At 37.9% G+C, this 21,949-nt stretch overlaps 1 protein-coding gene across 6 annotated transcripts in view; it reads left to right on the top strand.

The window, feature by feature from the left end:
* The window catches only part of Hace1 (HECT domain and ankyrin repeat containing E3 ubiquitin protein ligase 1), a 91,490-nt gene that overhangs the window by 52,277 nt on the left and 17,264 nt on the right, over nt 1-21,949 (top strand). For all 6 annotated transcript variants that reach the window (XM_051164628.1, XM_051164631.1, XM_051164632.1 and 3 more), the window contains 8 exons: nt 4,999-5,333; nt 5,796-5,864; nt 6,088-6,175; nt 10,126-10,237; nt 10,333-10,430; nt 10,646-10,733; nt 15,978-16,127; nt 16,652-16,848. In XM_051164628.1, coding sequence (XP_051020585.1) covers nt 4,999-5,333; nt 5,796-5,864; nt 6,088-6,175; nt 10,126-10,237; nt 10,333-10,430; nt 10,646-10,733; nt 15,978-16,127; nt 16,652-16,848 — 1,137 coding nt within the window. The remainder of the gene's footprint in view (nt 1-4,998; nt 5,334-5,795; nt 5,865-6,087; nt 6,176-10,125; nt 10,238-10,332; nt 10,431-10,645; nt 10,734-15,977; nt 16,128-16,651; nt 16,849-21,949) is intronic.

Below are 21,949 nucleotides of genomic sequence, written 5' to 3'. Positions count from 1 at the left end.
CTTCTGGAAAAGGAAAATCAAGCATTTTTAAATTCAAATTGGCTTTCCATGTACCAGTTCCTTTAGTTAGGATTGACAGTTTACTGATTCTATAGCCTTTCATTTTAAGTGACTACCCTGCTCTTCTGTGTATGGTTTTTAAAGCGAGCTTCACTCCTCAAATCACATCTGAAGTTGTTCTTAATATATTCTGGCATTTCTTACCCCTGATTTTTACTTTCTACTCATCTATAATGATAAGTATAAAATCATGTTAGGAATAGGCAATGGTCATTGTTCTCAGTATTGATGTTTCTCATTATTCTTGAAATTTGAATCTGTCTTGCTAATAGGTGCTATGTAAGCATATAACAGTTTCTAATGCTAGTTTTCTACATTATCAGCACAGACTTAACTATAGAAAAGTATGTCAAAGATTTTGTTTCCCACTCTCTCCTTTTGCATTTTTTCAGTGTTAGGATTTAAATATAAGGCCTCACACATGCTAGGTGACATGTTTTTTCTGTGTTCAGTGAAATCCAGACTTTCTGTTTTGTAATATATGTGTGGGTTTTCTTTTATTTTTTGCTATACTGGGAAATGAACTCAAGACCTCATATGTTTTAGTTAGTTGTTCTGTCTCTAAACTGTGTGCTGACTATTTAATTTTAATTTTTCATATGATATTTTGATTATGTTGTCCCCTAACTCCTCCAAGAGCTCCCACTTCCCTGCCCACAATTCTATGTTCATTAGCTCCCCCCCTCAATCAGAAATAAATAAATCAATAAGAACAAAACAAAAAGCTGTAAATCCTGGCTCTGACACTTTTCTTTTTATGAGTATTGGTCCAGGGTCTTCAGTTCGATTCCATCCATCAGTGTATCTGTTTTTGTGTCAGTACTATGCTGCTTTTAGCTTTGTAGTTCAACTTGAAACCAGGGATGGTGATAGTTCTTTTATTAAGAATTGTTTTAGCTATCCTGGGTTTTTTGCTTTTCCATCTGAAGCTGAACATTGTCTTTTCAAGATCAGTGAAGAATTATGTTAGAGTTTTGATGGGGATTGCATTGAGTCTGCAGTTTTCTTTTAGTAGGATGCGCATTTGTACTGTCTTAATCCTAATGATCCATGAGCATGGGAGGTCTTTTCGTCTTCCGATACCTTCTTCAGTTTCTTACTTCAGTGACTTCATGTTTTCAATCAGACAAATCTTTGACTTGTTTGATTAGAAATATCCTGAGACTTTTTCCATTATTTGAGGCTGTTGTGAAAAGTGTTGTTTCCCTGATTTCTTTCTCAGACCCTCTGTCATTTGTATATAGGAAGGCTACTGGTTTTTGAGGGTTAATCTTGTATTCAGCTACTTTGCTAAAAGTATTTATCAACCGTAGGAGTTTTCTGGTAGAGTTTCTTTTGGGTCACTTATGTTTACTGTCATATCATCTGTAAATATACTTAGTTTTTTTTTCCTTTCTAATTTGTATTGCTTTGATCTCCTTTAGTTGTCTTATTCTAGGTAAGACTTTAAGTACTGTATTTCATAGGTATGGAAAGAGTAGATGCCTTTGTCTTGTTCCTGCTTTTAGGGGAACTGCTCTGAGTTTCTCTCCAGTTGAGTTGATGTTGACGGTGGGCTTGCAGTAGCCTGTCTTTATCATACTCAGCATCTGTAATCTTTATGGAATCTTTATCATCAAGGAAGGGCGCTAGATTTTGTCTAAGGCCTTTTCTACATCTAGTGAGATAATCATGTGGTTTTGTCTTTCTGTCTGTTTATGTGATGGGTTACACACACACACACACACACACACACATGCACACACACATATGTATAATATATGTTGAAGCATCCCTGAATCTTTGAGAAGAAGCCTACTTTATCATGGTGGGTGATATTTTTGGTGTGTTTTTGGATTTGTTTTGAAAATCTTTTACAAGTTGACTAAAAAAATGCAACAGAAATTAAGTATTAACTGTTAAACTTTTTAAAAGTCTCTTCCTAGCTTTATGAATTACATATGGCATCTTTGAGTGATGGGGAAGCATTTTAGCTTTGTGGGTTTAAAGATAAAGTAGAGACTGTGGCTATCAATTCATGTGAAACTCATTGTTCTATCTACTCATGTGAAGTTGTAAACGTTTGGACCTTTTGCTGAACTGCTAATGTTGGACTAGAAATATGTTTTACCTTTACCACATTCTGTCAAAGGTAGCTGTTGATTCCTACTTGCCATCTCATTAACTGTATACTCTAGCATGTCGTTTTATTATAGGATTAACTAATGGGCCTTCCATTAAGTTTGAGTGTGTTTATAGGCCATTTGTTTTTAGTAGGTAACATGGTTTAACATCCTGGTATTAGTAGTTATCTGATTTATTTTAGAAGTCCTCTAAGCCAATAGTAACACTTGACCATTCTTTCATTGTTAAGAGATTTTTATGTGTCTAGCAGCTTTGGAGTATTTGAGGGAGAACGTTACAGCAAAGAAAGTGAGTCTTCTCACGTGTTGATGTGCCCATTTCTTCCTAGTAGTAAGCTGTGTATTTTAATGGCTTCAAAGAATTGTAATTTGGAATCTATTTCTTAGAAGCCAAGAAAAAGTTGAGATATTTAGCTTAAAGGACTTCTGGGTAGGGACGTATTTCGGCATTTGACATTATCTAGTTGAGAAGAACAGGATTTGAAAGCTCTGACATTCGTGAACAAGTTGGCTTTCCTGTCAGATTTTGATTTCGCTTCAATGTATTTTGAGATTTTAAAAAGTTTCCCAGTAAGCTTGGGGTTATGTATTGCTATATATAATATATATGCAGGGTTAATATTTTGGTCATGAAGAGAAATTCTTGGATTGTGATTAGAATCTTAAGGTATTTCCAGTGATGGTCTTAGGTTGAGGTTTGTATCATTTGGTTCTTTCTTAAGCCGCAGGGATTTGAAATCTTTCAGCGTTAAAGGCTAAGTGTTGAGAAGCCCTCTTTGTAGGTGTGAAGGCTGTTCATTTCAACCTGGGGTGAAAGTAAAATTAACGTCACTAAGGAGAGGATGCTCTGGCTTCCTGTCTGCCTTGAGCATAGTATTTATTGAGTCAGCGAATTAGGCTTTTGTTCGGTGTAGTTGTGACTAATTTAATTTTGCTTTTTAAAAATGTATAAATGAAAAAACCGAGGATAAATTAATTATTTGTAAATTCAGTGAGTAAAATTCTCAGGCTTACAGAAAGCTGAAGAAAAGCGAAAGATGTGGTGGAGGTGTTGTTATTAATAGACAGTAGAAGATTTCCTGGCAGTGCCGGGTGTTTAAACATTCTCTGAGGTTACAGATATGGCTGTTTTGTCTCTTCCATGATGGTTCCTGAAGTCAAGGCAACTTTGTTGTTCTTTTTTACATGAGATATTTTTAGGGGAGATCTTTCTTAAATGCTTAGTCCGGTTTGTAGTTTTTGTTTTTATTCAGAGTTCCAGGGAAAGATTAAATGTTCACTTGGAGAAGACAGCTGATTGTTAATAGGAACATTTAGCAAAGTGTGTAGCATGAAGCTCTATTAACCCTGTGTGCCCTTTCAAATTCAGTGGCTGGGCATGAGTGCTTTTGTGTACTTTATAAACTAATTGCTATAGGTCATCTGTAGCTCATCTCTGGGACATGGTCTGTGAGGACATGATTTAAACAATAAAATGTAGTACACAATTACCTTGAAGGCCTTTCATTCTTGTCAGCAGCGATGCCCAGTAGTTAGAAGAAGTAAGGGCCCGTTACCTTCTGCCCTGTCTGCCTGTAATCCCAGCACGTGAGAAGTATATGCAGGAGAATCCGGAGCTCAAAGTTGGCTTGGCTACATATGTAGGTTGACGCTGTCTGAGGACTCCTTCAAAATTTAGAAAGAGAACCACAGCTAGCTGGAGGTGCAGAACAGTAGAGTGCGTGCTTTGCGTGCTTGAGGGCCTGGCTTTGATTCCTGGACTGGGGCAAGAAAAACCCCACAATATTCTAGTCTACTTTTCTTTTTTTTTTAAGCACAAGTTCTTATTTTTAAAAATTTATAACACTTTTTAAAATTGTGCGTGTGCCCCCATATGTGTGCATGGCAAACTATGTATAGAAATCAGAAGACAATCTTGGGAGTCAATTTTCTCTTTAATGTGTCCTTGGGATTGAAAAAATGTACGTTATCCAGTTTGGTAGCAAGTCCCTTAAGTAGCTGAGCCATCTCACTGTCCTGCTAAGTCTGTAGTTTATAATTTAGTTGTTATATTTCTTGTCTTACAAATTACAGGTTATTGGGGCTAGAGAGATGACTGAGCAGTTGGGAGCACTTGGTGTTCTTCTAGAAGAATTTGGTTCAATTCCAAGCACCCACATGTGGCTCACTTTCATCTGTAGCTCCAGTCCTAGGGGATCTAATGACCTCTTCTGGCTTCCTTGGGCACTGCACACACGGTTATGGATGTAGACAAAACACCCCCACACTAAGATAATAAGATGATTCTAAAAATTGCTAATTATTAGAGATGAATTATATGTTAGTATATTTTAATATATGCACATCTACAGTATGCCCTGCTTTATAATTTCATATTATAAATTATAAAAATATAGGAGTGCTTTTCATTAGGTGTTTTAAAGGTATTTTTAGGCTCTTAAATAAAAAACACTTCTATTTGAAAATTGTTGGCATCATTATAATAAATGTTAGAGGATTATAAAAGCAATAATCAGTTTAAAAATACATATTTGAAAATGAATGATTACCTATACATTTTTTTAGATTTAATTTTCTTTGTAAATTAAAGAAATAATACATGAAAGTTTTTATGGAAATGGATACATTTATTTTTTAACATTTGTATACTCTCATTACCTTTAAGCTTTACTGTCGTAAAGACTTGTGAAGATAAAATGTCTAGAATAAATTTCTTAGACTCTCCATTTGGATGTGAGGTTTAATTTTGTCTTTTTTCTTTAAAAGCAATATACTCTAAGTATGTTGTTTTAAAGCACATCTCTTTTCTTTTTAGCCGTTGGAATTGCTTTGGCACTCATTAGATGAATGGCTAGTTTTAATCGCCACAGAATTAATGAAAAACAAAAAGGACTCAACGGATATCACTTCTATTTTACTGAAACAAAAAGGCCAGGATCAAGATGCCACGTCCATTTCACCATTTGAACCTTCAGGACCTGGGAGCTATGAAAACCTATCCTCTGGTACAGGAGAATCCAAACCAGATGTGCTGGCAGGGAAGCAGGAAGCCAGTGCAGATTGTCAGGATGTTATTTCTGTGACAGCCAACCGGCTAAGTGCTGTCATTCAAGCTTTTTACATGTGCTGCTCTTGTCAGATGCCTCCAGGGTAAGAAAGTTTTGCCTTACTATTATTTTTCTTTCATAGATGAAGAAAAGCTGCAATGTTTTTGTAATATCAGTAAAAACAAATATAATTCCTTGGCTTTTTAAAAGGCTCTATTAGCATTTGTTTTAGTATATACATTATATTAATACAAATCTAGTAAAAATATTTACATTTTGTGGAAGTATATATGTTTCTTTTTATGTGAATTGGTGAGTGCTAATTTGTAAGGAGCTGCACAGATTTTTACAATTTTTGGAAGTCATTTGTATGTCATTTTTTAGTGACAAATTCTATGGGTTAGCTCATTGTGCATAACTGCCTAGGTGTCCCTTCGATATATAAGGAATATATATATCTAAGCCTTTTCTTTCGCCCTGGAGGCCAGTTTCACTTAATTTATTGGATTTGAATATTTTATCGCCAACTTTGTATATTCTTACTGCCTTTTCCTTCCCTGCCCAGAATGACTTCACCTCGTTTCATTGAATTTGTCTGCAAACATGATGAAGTGTTAAAATGCTTTGTCAATAGGTAAGGCTTTATGGGATTCTTAGACTATCTTGGCACCCTTTTCTTTATTTATACATTTTTATTTAAAATAGATAAAAATTAATTCTGTTATTATTCAAAATGTGGTCATTAACAAAAGTATAGCAGGTAGAGATTAATATGTTTTTCCTTCTACCTTAGAATTGAATATCTGAATTTGCATTTCGCTCAGTGATAATTATTGTTCATTTTATTTTTCTTTTAGAAATCCCAAAATTATATTTGATCATTTTCACTTTCTTCTTGAATGTCCTGAGTTGATGTCAAGGTTCATGCATATTATAAAAGCACAGGTACAGACCTCCTTCATCTTGTTGCTACCACAGTGAAATAAGATATTTTTATTTCTTTAAAAGATATTTAATCATTTGTAATTTTTTATTTTAAAATTGTGTTACTTAAAAAATTATTATTTTGTGTGTGTGATTATTTTGTCTGGCTGTATGTCTGTGTACCATGTGCATGCTTGTGGATGTCAGAAGAGGGTTCAGATCCCTGAACTAGAGTTACAGACTGCTGTGTTGGTGCTGGGAACTCTGGTACTCTTAGCCTCTGAGACATTTCTCCAGACCTCTGAAATTAAATTTCAGATTCTGAGTTTTTTTTTTTTAATAATTTTACTTTAAATTACTATGTGAAAGATGGAACCCTGTTGCTAGTTCAGTATGAGGAATGAATTTTCTTCTCCCAGAAATGTATATTGAGTGCCTTGTGTGTACAAAAGGCATGTTTAAAGATAGCAGAAAACATTGATACATTTCTTTTTCTTTTTAAAATAATTATTTATTTTTATTATATGTGTATTGGTGTTTTGTCTGCATGTATGTCTGTGTGAAAGTATCAGACCTTGGAGTTATAGACAGTTATGAGCTGCCATGTGGGTGCTGGGAATTGAACCCACATGCTCTTGAAGAGCAGTCAGTGCTCTCATCCTCTGAACCATCTCTCAGCCATCATTACTGCCATGGCCATATTTTTAAATTAGTTTTGTAAGATCTTTGAGGAAAGGATTTTATTCCCAAATACATTTAGGAACTAATACCTGTGCCCTTTAGGAATTTATAAAACACATCAGTAGTATGTTCAAGTATCATTAAACCCTTTGGTAAAAATAATGATTTAGCTGGATGTGGTGGCACACACCTTTTAATCCCACAACCAGAGCTACACAAAGCAACCCTGTCTTGAAAAACCAGCGGGAAAAAAGTGATTTAACGTGACAATTCTTCAAATGTAACTGATTTAACCACCTTTTTTTCTACTAGGGTTGAATCTGTTTATTTCACTCCTCTGAGTTTCATGAACTATGTGAGATAAAGCTTGCATTACTCTTTATTACGCCACATTTCTTAACATCTTTGAACTTTTTTTTTTTAATTAAAAAAATTTTTTTTGAGACAGGTTCTCAGGCAGCCCCGCTTGGCCTTAACACTCACTATATAACTGAGAGACCATAAATTTCAGATTCCTTGCCTCTGGATCCTAAGTGCTCAAATTTTATGCGTATTTTATCCCACCTGACTTACTTGCTGTAGGGGATTGAACCACATTGTTGTTCAGGCTAAAAGCAAGCACTCTGTTACTTGAGCTACATTCCTGTCCCATGGAACTTTGAATTTCGTCATCTATAAAATATGGAGATCATTACACACACTTGCTAGGAATAGTAAAGTCTAAAGACTGGTATATATTCTCAGTATATGGTGGTAGTTTTGGAGATAGAAATCCTTTTGCTCCCAAGTAGGATCCTTAAAAAAAATATATTTATTTTGATGAGTGTTTTTGTCTGCATGTATGTGTGTTTACCACATGAATCCAGTGTATATGGACCAGGCCAGAAGAGGGTGTCGGCTTCTCTGGAGCCCAGGTTACAGGCAGGGTTAGCCACCATGTAGGTACTGGGAACCAAAGTAGGATTCTATGGGAGAGCAGCCAGTGATCTTAATCACTGAGTTATCTCTTCAGACCCTCAAAGATGATTGTAACTAAATCCAATAGGGAAGATAACAAATGTATCTATAAGTTAGCAATTATCATATTAGTAAGTTCTTTTAAGAGAGGAGGAAATTTCTTTGGGTGTTATAGTGAAGGGAAATGTAGATAGCAAGTGAGATGGACACACATACGTACACCAGGGCGGCTAAAGGGTGTACTCCTGACCGTAAGCTGTCTGCATGACTGTATTTCCACATAATAATTCACACCAAAAAAGCCAGATTTCAAAAGCTCTCCTCTATGAGAGTATTTGTACAGAAGTGTAAAGGCTCTCTCCTCTTTAGCCACTGGTCACCTGAAAACCACAAATGATGAAGTCGGCAGTCCTTTAGTAAAGGTAGTTAGTGTGTTATGAATTGTTATTTTCCTGTTGCTGCAAGAAAACACCCTGACCGGAAGCAACTTAAGAAAGGAAGTGTATCATTAAGGTTTCTATTGCTGTGGTAAAACACCATGACCAAAGCAACGGTGTTTGCTCTTTTGTTTGTTTTGTTTTGTTTTTTTCAGGATAGGGTTTCTCTGTAGCCCTGGCTATCCTGGAACTGACTCTGTAGACCAGGCTGGCCTCAAACTCAGAAATCTACCTGACCCTGTTTTCTGAGTGCTGGGACTAAAGGCATGCACCACCACTGCCAGTGGGGAGGAAAGGGTTTATTAGGTTCTGCTTCCAAATCACAGTTCATCACCAAGAAAGTCAGGACAGGAACTCAAAAAAGGGCAGGAACCTGGAGGCAGGAGTTGATGCAGAAGCCATGGGTATAGGTGTGTGTGTATGTGTGCATGTGCGCACACATTGCTTAGTGGCTTGCTCTTCATGGCTTAGTCAGCTTGCTTTTTTATAGAACCTAGAACCACGTGCCTAGGCTTGCCCCCACTCACAGTGTGCTGGCCTGCGACGGCAATCACTTACTAAGAAGTGCCCTAAGATTTGCCTATAGCCCAATTGTATTGAGGCATTTCTCAATTAAGTCTCCCTCCTCTCTAGTGACTGTAGCTCCTGTCAAGTTGACAAAAACTGCTCAGCACAGGAACAGTTTGTTTGGCTCACCGTTCATGGCAGCAGAAACATGAGGAATTGGGTCATAGTGTGTTTGCAGTCAGGAGATAAATGCTGGTTCTCTCTCACCTGCCTTTGTGTTTTTGTTGTTCAACTCAGTGCTCTAGTACCTGGAAGAGCACTGTTCACATTTAGGGTAGTTCTTCCCCAGGCAACCGAATCTGAAACTTTCCTGATAGGTGTGCCAGACGCATTTTTTTTTCCATGGTGATTCTAAATTCTGTCAAGTTGACAAGGTTAATCATGGCGGTTCGTGTTTTAACTTAATTTTGATGGGAACGTTCTCCAGATTCCAGAAGACGGTTACGTACAGTAGAGTACAAAGCACTGGTTGCCTTGGCGTGAGAGTAATCAGCCAACATCAAACCATGCACACATAAATACTTGGGTGTACAGCACAGACCTCCTACATGACTAGATAACAATTGCATGTATGCAATTACTATGTTTAGTCCTTAGACCCTAGTTCAAGTCCTGCTGCTTCCCAATAATTCCCTTAATGATTCATGAACTGGACTCAGTTATCTTGGCTACTACCACCTTCACTTGGGTCCAGCTCTTTAATGTTTCCTTATTTTTCGTCACTTGGATGTGTTTACAGATTGTAGCTCAATTTTGTAGCATGTATGCCAGTTGGGGTTAGTCAGCTGTGTCCTCATGCTTAGAGTCATAGTGCACATTTTAATTTTGTGAGCATGTGTGTATGTGTGTTGTGATGTGCATGTGAGTGTAGAAGCCTGTGGAAGCCATAAGAGGACATCGAATCAAACCGCTAGAGCTAGGGTGGCAGACATTTGTGAGCTGCCTGATATGGGTGCTGAGGACCTAGGTCCGTTCCTTTACAGGAACTCTGTGTTCCAAAGTACTGAGCAATTTCTCAGTCTCAAAAGCTTAATTTTTAAAATATTAAATGGAAAAGTCAGTATAATTTTTCTGGGTGTGAAAATGTATCCATATAACCATTATTTGATTTAAAAGAAATTTACAGTGTTTTGTTACATATCTGATACTAAGTTTTTTGGTATAATTTGTCAGTTTCTGTTGAAAACATAGAAATTAAAAATATATTAGGGAGTTAAGATCACATCATTGTGAATGGTTATTGATAAGTTAGAACATTAATGATTGTATAATTTTTTTCTCATCTGGTTTAAATACTGATAACATTTTTACTGTCATTTTTTGGGGTAGCCATTTAAAGATCGCTGTGAATGGTTCTATGAACATTTGCACTCAGGACAGCCAGACTCAGACATGGTACACAGACCAGTGAGTGAAAACGATATTCTCCTGGTTCACCGAGGTATGTTTAACAAAGAAACTGATAGATGGCCAAGCCGCAAACTAGGTGTGACTGTAAGTTTTAATATATTAAATTAACCAATGCTACATATTTAGATTCTATTTTTAGGAGTAGCTGTGAAATTGTATCAAAAGCAAATTGTGCAAAGCTAAAGCAGGGGATTGCTGTACGATTTCATGGAGAAGAAGGCATGGTGGGTATATAAAATATAACACACTTTAAAAAGCAGGGGGGTGGAATTACAATCAGGATGTAATGTGAATAAAGTATAAAAATAAACAAGAAAAAAGTTGAATATTTACCTGATAAATAAAGTAACTGAATATTATTTCAATTTTGTTACTTAAGAGAAAAAAATTAAATACAATATATTTTTGTTGTTGTTAAATTTTATTTTCTTGAATTCAGGGTCAAGGTGTTGTGCGAGAGTGGTTTGATATTCTATCTAATGAAATAGTCAATCCTGATTATGCACTTTTCACCCAATCAGCAGATGGTAAGTTGTGTTGTATAGAGCTTTTCTGTGACTGCCATGTTCATCAAACTACATCAGAGAATTTTATCTGTTCCTTTACTAGCCCTGTTGTCTAGGTGGGTGTTCCCATGCCATAGAAGAGAAAACTGAAGTTCAGAGTTTTGTCCTCACTCACATAGCTTTCTTATAAACAGTCAGTTTCTAAATGCTTCTTGCCTCAAGGCCTGAAAAGTTCTCTTTAGAGCTTTAAAGTTTATTCAACTTAAGGGTCATTTGTTACAGTATTTGACTGTCTTTCTTTATTGGTTTTAGTTAACATTTTCTTTTTAACAAGATTTTTGTTGTTGTTGTTGTTTTTATTTTATTTCATTTTATTTATTGTCACATTGTAGATGGCTGTGAGCCACCATGTGGTTGCTGGGAATTGAACTCAGGACCTCTGGAAGAGCAGACAGTGCTCTTAACCACTGAGCCATCTGTCCAGCCCTCACAGTTTCTTTTATACAATGGTAGTACATGGACTTTTAAAAACTATTTGGAAACCAATAGTTGCTACCCCTATTTGTATTTCCTGGTCGTAAAGTGTACTGCTCATGAAAATCAAAGTCTAGTAATTATGATGTTCCATCTTACTGGCTTTATTTTTGTAGTCCTTTTAAGAGATCAAAATTAGGCCACGAAAAGCATGTATTTAACCATATAATATGATGAGCCACCTTGTGGAAATGGTTCTTGCAACCTGTATAAAGGTACAGTTTGATACTGTAAACTAAGTGCGAGCAGTTACCACCCATTTTAATAGATATATTTGAGAACTACCTAACTTAATAAAGACATTTGAAGTGAAGATAGGATTTTAGTTTTCAAGTGCTTTTCATGCTTGCTTATTTTTTTCTGAAAATATTCCTTTCCCAGTATTTGCATTCTTTCGAAGAAAGAGAATATCTTTTAAAAAATTATTTATTTATTTACTCACTTTACATCCTGATCACAGCCCCCTTCTTTCTCTCCTCCCAGTCCTGCCCATATCACCTCCTCCCCATCTCTGCTCCTCAGAAAAGGGGAGCCCAGTTTATCCACCCCAGCTTATCAAGTCCCATCAGGGCTGAGTTCATCCTCTTCCCCTATGGCCTGGCAAGATGATACCAGCAGGGGGACGTGATCGAAAAGCAGGCAGCAGAGACAGGCCCCACTCTTGTTACTAGTGGACCCATATGTACCTCGAGCTGCACATCAGCTACATCAATGTCGAGGCCCTAGATCCAGTCCATACAGGGTCCTTGGTTGGTGCTTCAGACTCCACAGGACCCTCTAGGCACTGGTTAGTTGGCTCTCTTGGTCTTCTTTTGGAGCTCTTGTCACCTCTAGGTCCTTTTATCCTTCTCCTCCTCCCCGCCCCACCCCCCGACTTTTCCACTACACTCTCTGCACATTTCCCAATGTTTGGCTGTGAGTCTCAGCATCTGTTTCAAACCGCTGCTGGGTGGAGCCTCTCAGGACAGCTCTGCTAGGCTCCTGTCTGCAAGCATCACAGAGCACAGTTAATAGTGTCAGGGGTTAGCTCTCTCCCATGGGGTGGGTCTTGGGTTGGGCCAAGCATTGGTTGGACAGTCCCTCAATCACTGCTCTATCTGCTCTATCTTTGTCCCTGCACGTCTTGTAGGCAGGGTAAGTTTTGGATCAGAGTTTTTATGGGTGGGTTGGTGTTCCCTTCTTCACTAAGAGTCCTGCCTAGGTAGAGGATGTCCCCTTCAGTCTCTATGGTCCCTGCTGCTGGAAGTCTCAGCTATAGTCCCCTTATATCCTTCCAGAGGCCTATTCTGACCTAACCCTCTAGCTTGTCACAGAGATGCCCCTGCCCACAGTTTGTCTTTTCTCTGCAGGCCTTCGTCCTCCTGCCCCTGCTCTCCCCAGGTCTGCTCTCCGCCGTCACACCTCTCTGTGCTCCCTCCTCTATCTTGTTCCCTCTCTTAACCACTATGTCTGTCAATTCTATTTCCCCGTGTGAGTGAGATGTAAGCATTCTCACTTGGGTCCTCCTTGTAACTTACCTTGTTTGGGTCTCTGCATTGTAGTATGTTTATCCAGTACTAAATGGCTAAAATCCACTTATAAATGAGTATATACCATGTTCATCTTTCTGCGCCTGGGTTACCTCACTCAGGATGCTCTTTTCTAGTTCCATCCAGAAGTGAGTATCTTACTAATTATAACTTCTGACTGCTCAACCAGAGTAGCACCAAGTGCCTGTTGAGAAGAGTTAAGGGAGGCACCAGGAGCAATGAAGAAGCCGGAAGACTAAGGGTGTGTGTCTGTGTAGTAGTGTCTCCACACACCTGCAGTAGTTGAAGTTACTTAGGGATGTGGGGCTGCCTGCGGCAACTCTGCCTTTTGTTGTTTGCTGTGAGGTGAATTTGATGTTTGTGATTTTTATGACAAGTTTAATAAAACACCAAGTTTAATTACATAGGCCTATTTTTTAAAGCTAGATTCAGCATATTGTAGTCTTATTTCTATTCTTTTAGTTTCTTACTCTGAGTCAGTTTAGGTGCATGTAGAGTCATTAGATGTTCTTCCTAAATAATGTGAGTGAGAGCAGAGGTGGAGTCATAGACACTAACGTTTTGATTTGTTCTTTTTCTTATTCATCTGAGTCTTGGGGTGACAGCATAGTGTTAGTAACGTAAAATCCAGGTGAAATGGCCCATTATTAGGTTTGGTTGTCATGAAGGAATTATAGGATTTAAGAATTCTTGACGTGGGGCGTGGGGAATGTTTAGATAGACCTAATATTTGTAGTATTGTAAAATTACTTTCTTACTAAATTAAAGTCAAGACGGTGTAGTTAGCCGTTAAGCATTTGGCTTTCACAGTGGTAGTAGTTGTGAATCCTGGCTCTGCTACTGTTCTGTTTATGAATATTGGGCCAGGAACTTAACCTTTCTGAGCCTCAGATTCCTTTTTTAATAATGATGATAATCTGTGTTTTAGAATAAGAATTTAGTTAGTTGATGCATGAAAGCACAACTCAGTCTTTGGCACATGGAAAGTGTGAAGTAAATATTAGGTGTTCTTACTTTTATTTCCAAAATATTTTCTTATACAATAAATTTTCCTCTTGAAAAATGTTCACTATTTCATTGTTCAGTATTCCAATAAACCTTATTTATTTGTCAAATTTCTGAGTTTTTAAATTTCTTTAGCTTTCTAGAAAGTATTTTTAGTTTTGTGTGTGTGTGTGTGTGTGTGTGTGTGTGTGTGTGTGTGTGTGTGTTCATGAAAATGGAGATGATGGTGGCGGTCAGAGCTCCCTGCCGCAGAGTCAGGGCTGTGAGCTACTATACGAGAGCTGGAAGCTGAGCTCTGCTCCTCCTGAGGAGCAGGAAGTGCTCCTTACCGCAGAGCGTCTCTCCAGGCCCAGTTAAGCAGTTTTTAATGCTGTCAGGGTCACTGATATCTTCAAACTTAAAATTTAACTTAAATATTTATTGTTTTAGTAGTTTTCTGGAGATTTTTGCTTATCTTATTTATTTAGTTATTTATTTTTTTAAGAAACCAGCTTTCTCAGAAACTTACTAGATAGTGAAGGAGTATGTAGAACTAGGGGAGGAAAGTAGAATGACCAAAATCTTCGCTGGTTCATCTATAACCAAAGCGTTACTACTTAAATAGGTAAAGATAGCCTAGTCTCAGAATACTTTCTGAACTTAGGTGTCTGTGAAGTCTTCTTTGGCTCTCAGTGTCTCATCTTGTCTTGCAACAGGAAATTGTTGTGAGTCAGGTCAGAGAGATGATATGTTTCACCTGCATATTTAAATCCTTCAACCACATGTTTTCATATTTGTTACTTCACACCTAAGTAAACAGACCACAGCAGTTTAATCTGGTGTTGCACTGGCAAATCAAGGACCTATGAAAACTCCAAGTGAATTGTTTTCAAAATAAGTATTCAAGGGGGCTGGAGAGATGGCTCAGTGGTTAAGAGCACTGGCTTCTCTTCCAGAGGCCCTGAGTTCAATTCCCAGCAACCACATGGTGGCTCACACCATCTATAATGAGATATAATGCCCTCTTCTGGTGTGCAGGCATATGTGCAGGCAGAGCACTGTATAAATAAATAAATGTAAAAAATTAATAATAAGTATTCAAGGTGACTAGACATTTCATTTTATAATAACTGCCCATTTTTCTTTGGTGGTATTTTATAAATTTAATTTTATTAACTATCTTTGTTTTAGTCTTGTTGTATAGAACAGTAGTGTAAAGATGAACTTACTATATATTTTATTAGATGAATGAATGAATTTGTATTTCACATTAATGGTCAGAAAAGAAAAGAGAGTTAAAGTCAAGATGTGGCTTTTGATTTTGCTAATTTGCTATTTTTCTTGGAGGTTCTCCTTCCTTCCTTCCTTCCTTCCTTCTTTCCTTTTTTCCTTCCTTCCTCCTTTCCTTCCTTCCTTTCCTTTTTTTCCTGTAAAATAAAAAATTCACTATTGAAGCCATTTGAAAATAGATCATTTGCTATGTTTAACAGTCATCACCACTTCTAGTTCTAGAACTTTCCCACCAGCCCAAGTGGAAACTCTGTACCTTTCATTCAGGTTCTTCTAGCCTCAACCAACAATAATTTGTTGTGACTCTATTCTAAATTTGTCTATTCCATATAGTTCATAAAAATGGAATCGTACTGTTACTTAGTTTTCAGCAGCAATCATACAGTTGTTATTTTTTCTTTCATTTCATTAGTAGTTGTTTAAACTTGTTTATTTGTCTTTTGAAGGAGTTAGATGAGTTTTCGGCTTAACAGATTTTCTGATCATTACTTGGCATTAATACATTACATTCAGTGGTTAGATCTGTTACTAAGAATGGCTGTTTTCATAGTATTGTTTATCTTAATATTCAAAATCTATTAAGTACTAGCCATGTATAAATGAATGAAATCATGTTTTCTCAAAATTTATAGCTGAATAGTTACAGCTACAGAACCTAGAAAAATGCAGGTATATGTGTGTATTTTTTAGTGTATATACCAGGGTCTCTTTGGTATCAGAAAATATTTTATAGCTTTCTTGCTACACAGGTTATCCTGAAAAGTGTGAATTGATGGTTATCTTTTATACTTAGAATTCTACTGTCTGTTTACATATTCCACAAAGAACTGCATAATGTAACTGTAACCATGTTGTGAATAAATTTACCTACACTGGAATGTTTTCTCTTCTGCATATAGATCTTACTGTTTTGTATTTATTTCAATAGGAACAACTTTTCAGCCCAATAGCAATTCCTATGTCAATCCTGATCACTTGAACTATTTCCGGTTTGCTGGGCAGATCTTGGGATTAGCTTTGAACCACAGACAGTTGGTCAATATTTACTTCACACGATCCTTCTACAAGCACATTCTTGGTAAGGGTCTACTATCAATTTTGAAGACATTTGCATTGCTTTTCTTGCAGCTTCTAGGGAGAACTGATTAGATAAGCAGTGCCATTTTTGTTCAGATAATTACTATTATGATTCATGACCATCTGTATTTCTAAGGTGTGGGGGCGGGCGTGGCTAGAGCGAGAGAAAAATGCCTGACTTTTTAAAAAAGCACCTTTAGATTTTTTTCACTTCCATTTTAGTGTGTATGTGTTTATACAAAGCATCCATTTTTGCATGCGTATACCTAAAGTAATTGGCAATTCTGAAGCTTCCTAAATAGCTGTTTTCAAAGAAAGACAGCATTGTAAAGATGTAGGAGGAATGGTAGCTTAATTTAATGGACTTCTAAACTTAGAAATTAGCATCCATTTAAAACATGCTGCAAATTCGATTATATTTTGTGGTTTTGCAGAGTATCTGTAGAGGGCAGCATTATACCATTAAATAGGTAAAGGAAAGTTAGAAGCGTGTACATTGTAACTGCTGTTTTTGCAATTTTTTAGGTATTCCTGTAAATTACCAAGATGTAGCATCTATTGATCCAGAATATGCCAAAAATTTGCAGTGGATTTTAGATAATGATATTAGTGACCTGGGTCTAGAACTGACTTTTTCTGTTGAGACTGATGTGTTTGGAGCAATGGAAGAGGTGCCTTTGAAGCCTGGGGGTGGAAGTATTCTTGTGACACAAAATAACAAAGTGAGTATTCAGATTTTTGCCCTAGTCATTCTTTCTAATGGCCCTGGTTGCCAGTTTCTGTATTTATTCTAGCATTGGTAGGAAAGCTTACTTTGTTGTTTGCTAGTAGTTAAAAGTACTTCAGTGAGAAAGTGAGTGACGCATTCATGTGTGAAGTGGGTGTAAGCTCTGTGGATGTGCATTTACTCACATATTTGCAGACAACTAAGGACAGGCCGCAGCGGCACAGGGGAGATCTTCAGAGAGCGAGAACTGCCTGTGTGTGTCTGAGTAGTGGTTCAGTACTGCTTTTGTTTGTCCTGCCTTATTTTTTGAGACGGTTTCTCTCACAGAACCTGAAGCTCACCATTGTCACCACACTGCCTGGCCAGCAATCCTAGGAGTCCCCATGTGTATCTGCAGAGGCTGGGGTCTCCAGTTTTGGAGCTCAGGTTCTTCAGCTTAGAGAGCAAACAGTTTGCTCCCTGAACCATCTGATCTGTGCCCGGCTTAAAGAGTTTTAACACAGAACAGATATCTCTGTTTAAATTTTATACATGCTTTTATGTTCTAGTAAATCTAGTGTGTGTGTGTGTGTGTGTGTGTGTGTGTGTGTGTGTGTGTGTGTATATATATATGTAATTTATATACATAATTACATATATTACACATATATAACTTGCTTTTATTATTATATGTCATATATACATGATATTTGTTTTAAAGTTGACTTGTAAACCAATGACATTTAATATAATACAATTTTATATTGCTGTATATATTAAAATTTTATGGAGTGTATATTAAGTAAAATGTTGAAAATTAAGCACTCAAAGACATGGTCACATTTTTAAGAAGTCACACATTTTAAGAATTTCATGCAGTGTATTTGACCATATATTCCCACTCTGTACCTCCCAAATCCTCATCCACCTCCCTTCCCTCCATCAGTTTTGTGTCATTCTTTTTAATAACCCACTAAGATAAATTTTTGCCATCTCTTTACTCCTTTCCTTCATGGTGTGAGGCCATCAGTGGAGTGTGTGGCCCACCTATCAGGAGCCATACCCTTAAAGAAACCGATTGTTCCTCCCTTACTCCCAACCCATAAGCTGTCAACCTGCAGTAGTTCCTCAATTAGGGTGATGACTCATTAACCCCTTCCCATCTGTACTAGAACACTGACTGCCTTGGTCTTGGATAGGCCTTCTACAGGTAGACACAACTGCTGTGAATTTATGAATATAGCAGTCTTGTCATGTCCAGAAGAAACCGGTTCCTTTTGCTTATACCTGGCCTCTGGCTCTTATGGTCTTTCTGCCTCCTGGTGATCCCTGAGCCTTAGGGAGGGGTGTGATGTAAATGTCCCATTTATGGCTGAGCACTTCACTCACACTTATTGAGCACTTTGACCAGTTGTGAATTTCTGTGTTAACCACCAGCTACTGAAGAAAGAAACTTCTGATGATGTGTAAGAACCACACTAAGCTGTGGGTAGAGAGTGATACAAGTTAGATGGCAGTTTGATGCTCTGTCTGTTTAGCGAAGTGCTAGTTGTAGGGTCATTGGTGGGGCCTGTGAGCTCTCCAACCATGGGCTTTTTGCCAGGTTTACAGAAAGTGGTTGGTTACCACCATGACATCTGTCCTAGTGTTGTGTCTGTGAGCAGCTCTTGCCATGCTGGTCCTTAGTGTAGCTCACAGCTAAGAAAGGCTCTTAATGACTCTTACTCTCCCAGGAGCACCTTCTACTTAGTACCTTCTAGTTCTGTGAAAGCTAGTGAGGAAGGAGGAGGCTTCCTAGTCAGTACCAGCTTGAATTTTCCATGTGCTGTGATCAGTATTATGGCATCAAATCAAGAGCAAGTGTAATAGCTTGTACTAAAAACAGGTCTCAAGGGCATGTTTGACCATCACTTAAGGGAAAATATCCCATTCCTTGCATTGAGATTTTTATTTGCCAATCATGGTCATACTTTAAAACTTACTGACTTCAATATTCTACTCTATTGAATTAGGATAATGATAGAGAAGTATTATTAACATTTTTGTTAAATGAAAGACAATGCAAAAATGTTTTTTGATGACAATCCATAAAATATGTTCTTAGCTTCACATAATTATGAATTAAAAACTTTAAACTTTATGTATTATACTTACACAAAAGATAAAGTTCAGTTATAGGAAATAGAACCGAGAGCGAATGGTGAGCAGAGTGCGATGTCATGTAGAAGGTGGCTGTGATTGGCCAGCCCTGGGACATGTGGGGCTATTGGGTAACTTTTATCAGTGCCGGGCAAGAAACGCAGCAGTTTCAGCAGTGGTCACACCACGACTCAGGACGGCCAGCCCTTGGGTAGAACGAATGTCTCAGCCGTGCCTTACCATTTGGGATATGGAGCCCACAATTCCAAGCACAGGATGCAGGCAACTCCAGATCCCCCTTCACTCTTTGATGATACAAGTGGTGGTGGTCAAGCCAACTAGGAGGATGCCCAGCCCCAGGAGCTGATGTTCCCTTCAGTGTCAGCCACCTGCATGGAGACCCTATGGCCAATATGGCTATGGCCTATGGCAGTGCCACAGCATCTCAAGGGAAGGACATAGTGCACACAGAGTTGCACCGTTTTGTGTCTGTGAACAAACTCAATTTTTTTTTTTATCTTGGTTTCGTTTTGTTTTGTTACTGTGGACATAGCTATGTAGAATCTAGGGCTATTGTTCTACCCCTACACACATCAGAACTGGAAAGGGCAATGCAGTCATGATGATGATGTGCCTCTGTGTGCTGCAGCCTTGGGCCCTGACAGCATGGGGTGGGGGCAGCCCCTCAGCAGCATTTCCAGCTCTACCTTACCTTGGGAGCAGGTGCTTTCCAGCCCCTCATCATACGCTGTCTGACCTTCCATGACTCTGGTCCCAGGTGGCACTGATTTTTCTATATATTGAAGATTTGGTTTTCTGGGGAGGGAAAAAAAAGAATGAATAGCAAAATGGCACCAAAGCCCAGCCCTCCTAAGTTCAAGTCAGTGGCCTCCAGCAGTAATTGATATTGAGGAAGTACTTACTTGATTTTTAAAAACATGATGAGTCAAGTTCTGTTAAACTGTAGATTGAAATAGTAAGAAAGGAAGAAAGAAGAAAATAGGAAACTGCTTATATTTTTAAATATGTATAAGCTCAATTAATTATAAAATAAATTACTATAATTGTGTATGTGATGTGTATGTAGGAATGTGCACCTGCCCTGGTGCATGTGTGGAGTTGATTGTCTCCTTCCACCTTTGTGTGGGTCCCAGCTTTGCCAGGCATGTGCGACAAGTGCCTTTACCCTTTGAGCCCTCTCAGTTGTAGGATGTCCACTCTGCACTACCTTTACTGTTTTAGTTTACATTGAAGACCTACACTCAATTACGAGTACTAAAATCATAAAGTTTTGTTAAGCAAGAGATTATGTTTCAACAAAAACTGCAAACATTAGCGTAGTTCTTCAGTGTGAGTGCTGTGTCTGGTGAGTAGATCCACCACTCCTCTCAGGTACATGTAACGTGACGAAGTGGAAAGATCTTTTCATGCATCTCTGCTCTTTAGCTCTGTGTTTATGTTCATCTCCCAGCAACCGCTTGCACTCTTACATGAGCTTTGCTTAAATTTTTTTACAATATATATTTTGTTAGTTGTTTTGCATTTATGTCTTTTGTTGAAAGAAAGCTAGAGCAAAGGAAAGTGATAAAAAATATAAGTGGTATATGATGTGACATATAAACATGGTATATGTGGTAGTATGTTCACTTTGCGGGGGACATTCATTGTGAATCTTATCTAAGGTTGGAATACCATGGTAATAATGATCGCAAAACTATTTAGCTAGTTACTTGCTTGATTGCAGAATTTTGTAATGATTAGAATTGGTAGTGGCTGTTAATAACGTAGACCAATCATTGTGTTAATAAGTCTCTCTTTACCGAGATGTAGTGGTACATGCCTTAATCCCAGCACTCAGGGAGGAAAAGGCAAGTGGATCGCTGTGAATTCGAGGCCAACTTGGCCTACAAAGTGAGTCCAGGTCAGCCAGGGCTACACAGAGAAGCCTTATCTAAAAAAACTAAAATAATAATTAATAATAATAATAATAATAATAGTAATCATCACATCATCATCTTTCTTTTTTGAGATAGTGTCTTAGTTTCTTTTCTGTTGCTGTGAAGAGATTTCATGGCCAAGGCAGTTTATAAAAGAAAGCATTTAATTGGTGGCTTACGTTCCATTTCCAAGGGTTAGAGTCCATGGTCATTGTTGCAGGGATCATGGCATCAGGCAGGACGCATGGTACTGGAGTAATAACTAAGATCTTGCATCCCAATAGACAGTGTCTGTGTGTGTGTGTGTGTGTGTGTGTGTGTGTGTGTGTGTGTGTGTGTGTGTGTGTGTATGTGTATGTGTGTGTGTGCATGCGCGTGGGTCTGTGTGTCTGTATGTGTCTCTGTGTGTGTGTATGTGTCTTTGTACTGGGAATATCTTGGACTTTTGAAACATCAAGGCCTATCCCCAGTGTCATACTTACTCCAACAAGGCCATACCTCCTAATTCTTCCTAAATAGAACAACTGCAGTTCTCATTCAAATAGGATCTTCTGGTGTATTATAAGCTTTGAACTCACTGTGGGGACCAGGTTGGTCTCAAACTGTGACAGTTTTCCTGCCTCAGATTCTTTGTAAGGCTAGCATTACAAATGTGTGATGTAACACTGCTAATATGTAAAATCTCTAAGATGTCACACGTCTTACAGTAGCCATTTATTTGCCTTACAGTTGACACTAGCACTCACAAGGTAAAGGTAAGAGGCTCATGAGTTCCAGCTGGAATGTTAGCGTGCAGTAGTAGTGGTGTGTGAAGCAACAGTTGTCAAGTAATGTTGATTTCTGTTATTCTGTGTGAAGATGTATTTTCTATAAAGAGATAAGGAAACATTCAGAAACAGTTTAGAGTCTTCTGTCAATGCAGACACTTGCACAGAAGTTAGTACAAGTCAGAGTTTGTAATGCTAGAATTTTATTACTCTACTGAAAGATAATTGATACCAAAATTCATTTTACTCTAGTGTGAAAACTGGGAAGGAGCTG

The sequence above is a fragment of the Acomys russatus genome, chromosome 21, assembly GCF_903995435.1.
Source record: "Acomys russatus chromosome 21, mAcoRus1.1, whole genome shotgun sequence".
Classification (NCBI taxonomy): Eukaryota; Metazoa; Chordata; class Mammalia; order Rodentia; family Muridae; genus Acomys; species Acomys russatus.
The sequence above is the reverse complement of the archived record's forward strand: the minus strand, read 5'-3'. Positions and strand labels throughout refer to the sequence as shown.